Source organism: Alligator sinensis, unplaced genomic scaffold (assembly GCF_000455745.1).
Source record: "Alligator sinensis unplaced genomic scaffold, ASM45574v1 scaffold738_1, whole genome shotgun sequence".
Classification (NCBI taxonomy): Eukaryota; Metazoa; Chordata; order Crocodylia; family Alligatoridae; genus Alligator; species Alligator sinensis.
The window spans coordinates 258,477-263,855 of record NW_005842382.1 but is presented as its reverse complement, the minus strand read 5'-3'; the positions used below and the strand labels follow the sequence as shown (position 1 = coordinate 263,855).

The window sequence follows — 5,379 nt, the reverse complement described above, 5'->3', positions numbered from 1 at the left end:
GAAAGAGTTGTGTTGTTAATCAATTTCTGAGGTCCTTTTTGCTGGGCTTAATTTGCTTTCCTGGTGAAAGATAAAACATTTTGAAAGAGAGTATCCTGACTAACATTATCTGTGCTCGTAAAGCAAATAATTACATTTGCAGTTGTATGACTTTAATAGCTTTTGTTTAGTTGTGTTGTATATATTGACCTCTTTGCACTGCTTAAACACTTTAACTTACCTTGTGCATGAACCAGTGGAGTATATTTATTAGCCAAATTCTATTGTCTTGTTTAACATGTTTATTATAAATGCTTTTTATTACTCTTTTCTAATAATAACCTTGTCATTTGGATCCTACACCTGCAAAACTTTGCTCAAGTGAGTAATCCATTTACTTTAAAGTGAATAGGATGATCTAGCAAGTAAGGATTTGCTGTGCAACTTCCAGGTTTATAACAACATTATAATTTCTTCCATTATAGCTTCATCCATCCTGAAAAGGGAAAAACGGAAGAGGACGAAGAATGTTCATTTTAACTGTGTTACCGTGTACTATTTTACAAGACGGCAAGGTTTCACCAGTGTTCCCAGTCAAGGAGGAAGCACATTGGGCATGTCTACTCGCCACAACAGTGTGCGTCAGTACACGCTTGGAGAGTTTGCCATGGAACAAGAAAGGCTCCATCGAGAGATGTTAAGAGAACATCTAAGGGAGGAAAAACTTAACTCATTAAAATTGAAGGTAAAATTGGCAAGACTTGGTCTCTTATCTCCCACATTTAAATGAATGCTGTTAGGTCAGTAGAGGCCCAAAATTTAAGTTTGATAAAAACAAGATTTTAGCAGGTCCAAGTAGAAGTGCTTCCATGATTTGATTTGATTTTTTTTTTAAATCATGAAACAAGTGAGTGTTTGACTAAGATGTTGTCATAGCAACAGCAAAAGCCATGCATCTGAAGCAATACTATGGCTCTCATGAGGTACCCTGCTGCTTAGTCAGCAGGTAAAACACAGGATCCTGGGAGAGACATTAGGAAAGGATGGGGCATTAACCATTCATGTTACACTTCACTGAGACTATGTTCCAGAGAAAGGAAGTGGATCTAGAAAGGTTCTTTTTAGCCCTTTCTGCAAATACTCCTCTTTCTCCTTGTACCTCTGCTGTGATATTTACCAAATATTATCATGACAAAACCATAACCTTAATACCTAGCTCCTACCTGGTTATAGATATAAAAGTGCTTTACAAAGGAGGTTAATTAATCACCATTCCACCATTCAAGGTGGAGGAACTAACGTGCAGAGAAGAGACAAGGTCTGCCCAAGGACACCTACCATGCTGGTAGAAGGATCTGCTTGTGCCTCTTTAGTCCCTTTTCAGTGCTCTATTGCCATCATTCATCTGTAGGAGATGACCGTGAACAAGGCAACGTTGTGTTCGGTAAAATAGAGCTTGCAACTGGCCGGTTTATTTTTCAAATTGACTTGGGCAAATTTTGCCAACAAGAAAACATCAGTGGTGAGAAGCACACTTCTTTTTATTTTTTTTTTTATGTTTTCATTGTGAGATTAACAAAGTTGAGATGCATTTTTTCTTTTTTAGATGGAAAATGTCCTCTTTAAGATAGAATGCTTGAAGTTAGTTCAGCTCTTTATCTGAGATTAAATAACACTGGAGAACTTTTTTGATTTTTGTTAATCCCATGTCTTCTCCTGAGGCTGGTGTTTGAAATGCAGCATAGTAGACATTCAACATTGAAAGCGTCATTTGAAAAATGATGTTTAGAAACAATGGGTCTGTTTCTCAATCTTTTTTAATCAGTGGTAAAAGTCCACTATGCTCACTGAGGGCCGTGTTTCACATTACACTTACAACGTGTCAGCTCCACTTAAAATGCAAGCTTAGAACAGATGCAGATGCAGTGACAGGAACAGCATCCTCTCTGAGGCTCAGCTCCCCATGCCCACCAGCAGCAACAGAAACCTAGCTTGCTCTGCTGTGGCAGGGGTAGGTGCTCCCAGGCTGGGCAGTACTGGGAGCATGGCAGGGAGGATGTGGGCTCCAGGCATGGGAGTTGCATGTTCTCCTGGGCAGATGTGCAAACTGCAGCTCTTAGTGTCTGGAGAAAGCAAGAGGCACAGCTGGTTCTAGCACTGTCCAGAGCAAGCTAAGATTATAGTAAGCATTATCATGTCACTGCTCAGAATATGTTCTGACTTTTGATGCAACATGGTAATACTTACAGCAATCTCAGATAAAATGTGTGCTAAGTGTATTGTGTGACAAGGCCCTAAGAATATCTATGAACAGTCTTTGTTTCCATATATTTGGGGCTTGTTTTCCAATTAATACACAAAAATAGGTCTCAAAGATTTTTAGAATTGTAGCCTCACAACTGTGCTATTCAGCCTTTCTCCCATTGTAAGACTATACAGAGATTATCTCTGTTATAACTACTATTAAAAGGCAGTTGCCCAAAACAAACTGGCATTATCCCCAGTCTGAAAAATGCCTCCCAGGTGTTTTTTCACAGTTTTTGCCCTGAACTAGTTTAGAATTCTGTGTGCCTTTTAATACTCAGATATTGCAATAGCTTCTCAACCTCCTGAAGTTTCTTCTTTGAACAGGGAATAGATTTTAAAAATAATTTTTAACCCTAAACTGTTATCCTGGTAAAATGTGCTCAGGACATATACACAGTGGGAGGGACAGGAAGCAGAAGGCTACAGGTTTAGTAAGTAGCTCTGGTGTGAGGAGTGTGCACCCATTCATCTCCCATAATAAGCATTATGTGCAGGATTACAGTGCTTCTATTCTGTAGCTACCAAGATGCCTTGTTCTGGTCCCAGGAGTTAGATCACTTATGTATCTAGTCTTCACCCCACCACAGGGACTTATGGATACTATACAAAGGGAGACCCACAAGGGCACAAGTTAAAATTACAGGGTCTACAGAGATTTCAGGCCTCTCCTTCTCCAAATAGGCACAAATTCCATAAGCAAGAAAATCCCATTTACTTCTGGGAGTGGGTCCTATAAGCCTTAATCTGCTTTTGGGGTGGGAGGTGCAACTCAGCTGTGTGCTCTCATTCCTGCCCTCTTTTCTAGGTGTGGTGCATGTATTCTCTAGTCTCTCCAGCAACATCCTGCCTGACCTGTTGAGGTAGAAGGAAAGCATTGTTGGAGCATGGGCTTTTTCCCCTTTCCACTTGTCTTCTGCATCCTCCCTGCAGTCTAGCCAAATTCCCCTCACATATCAAAGCAGTGCTGACAGTGGGAATTTGTTTAAAGTAAAAGGGTGACCTCTGGTCTGGTTTTTAAATTCGTGTAAATTCCTTCTGTAGATGTTGGTTGAACAATAAACATTTCATTTGCATCCTGTTCCATTCCCCATCTGTTTTGAGGTTAGTAAGTTTGCCAGTTTACTTATACTGACAGCTGCAAATAGGAAAAAACCCAAACAAAACCCATGGGTCAAAACCCCAAGATTGTGCAATTAGCTTAACAATCAATGAGTCAGGGGGCAAAACACTTTTTCATCCTGGAGCAGTATGGTGGTCACCATTCATTCCTGTTCAGAACTCTTTCCTCCAGCATGGCTATGTCCCTGCTAATAAAAATTGGTATTCTTTTTATCTGCCTTTTGGTCTTTATGCCCCTGGTATATTTCAGTCCTGTTTTCAAGTCCTTCTTCATAACCATAAGGAATACATTTTTCATAAAAATGAAAGCTAAGATAATTTTACCTCAAGAGTTTGAGAAAAAACCACAGGTTATGAGCATAGGTGACTGGGAGAGGGTGCACGGGGGAGCACATGCCCCCCCGATGGGGCCAGTGTCCCCCCTGATGGCCGACACTGATGCTATCGGTAGGGATGGCACCCCCCTGACAGGGCCGTTGCCATCGGTGACTACTGCAGATGCCTCCCCCAGATACAGGGAGGCACCAGTCACTCATGGTTATAAGAGATAATAAACGTGAGATCCACACTATTTACTAATAAATATTTCAGACATGAATGAACACCTTTCTGAGGTCAGTGCAGTTACTGTGATGTCGAAATAATATCACTGAGATGAGAAATGGTTTCAGCATGTTTGAGACTGGGCAAGGCAGGCACAGGGAGCACCATGTAAGATATTTAGAAAGGCCAACTTTCTTTTTTAAGTGGTAGTTGTGAAAGGGTGAGGGAAGAACTGTTCAAATTGAGTCTCCTTGAATTACACTCAGTACTAGAAATCTGAGGGAATATATATATAATCTCGCCTTTTAGGCGATCATTCTAAACTGTCGAGGATGTTTTGTTTGCTTATGACAGCTGGGCCTTGCTGATTTCCCTTTATGGAGATGGAAGAGCTATTTTGCCATTTGTGCTGTCTCTAAATGAGCACAACAAAGACAGACAACAAAGTTATTTGGTGATAATGTCAGTGGTGATGATCCTGATTTGAATTGCACTGGTCAGGACTTGCATGTCAATTGCTATGCAACTGCATACACAGCCATTTCAGAAAATGAAGTGAGGAAAGTTTGTTTTAAAAGTTTTACAAATTACCATAACAGCTGTGTACAGAAAGGAAAGAAATTAATAGGTTTTTATTTAGTTCTCCTAGTTTGTTAATTTCTACATTGCATTAAAATATAAAGATTCATAGGAAGAAAATATTGTGTTTTTTTGTCAGCTTTGTTAAAAAATACATCAAATGAAGGGGTGAGGCTCTGGCACTAGGTACTTTTCTCTTTTTCTTATTTTACTTCTCAGAAATAGATGTTTCTTACTTTCCCTCTTCTTTTTATTAAAATTATTTTAAGTGACTTGAAATTATTTTTAAAAAATGTAGATTTCAGGCAATTCTTAACACTGTTGTTTCACATCAGAAGGAAAAAAAATCATTGCTGAGGTAGGGCACAAAAATCATCTTGTCCATGCAAAGGAGCCAAGTAGGATTTGCTTGAATGTGTTGTCTTTCAAGAGACATGGATTTCTTAGGGAGCTATATTTTATTGGACCAACTGTATAGTGGGGATAGATTTCAACAAGGTTTCAAACATCAAGCATTCTTCTTTGGTTCTCATCAGAAGAATATGTTGCATTCAAAAGCTTGTGTAAGTATCCCAACTATGCAGTTTGTCCAATAAAAGATATGTCCCTAAGAAATCCTTGCCTCTTGCATTATTCCTGGACCATCACAGCTACAACATTGTCTTTCAAGCAAACACCAGTAATCAAAGTAAATCAACCAGTATGACCTGAATGCTACATAACTTCATATATCTGAGGGCCAAATAATGTGTCGGCACAGACTGCAAAGGTTTCTCTTTTGAGAACAAGGAGAATCCAAAGTAGAAGCATTAGAAAAGAATTTGGGGTTTGCTTTTGCCATGTAACATAGCA

The 5,379-nt window shown here is 39.4% G+C and overlaps 1 protein-coding gene across 5 annotated transcripts in view; it reads left to right on the top strand.

Moving 5' to 3' along the window:
* The window catches only part of CSRNP3 (cysteine and serine rich nuclear protein 3), a 74,266-nt gene that overhangs the window by 44,999 nt on the left and 23,888 nt on the right, over positions 1–5,379 (top strand). For all 5 annotated transcript variants that reach the window (XM_014522643.2, XM_025210943.1, XM_025210945.1 and 2 more), the window contains one exon: positions 465–724. In XM_014522643.2, the coding sequence (XP_014378129.1) occupies positions 465–724 (260 nt within the window). The remainder of the gene's footprint in view (positions 1–464; positions 725–5,379) is intronic.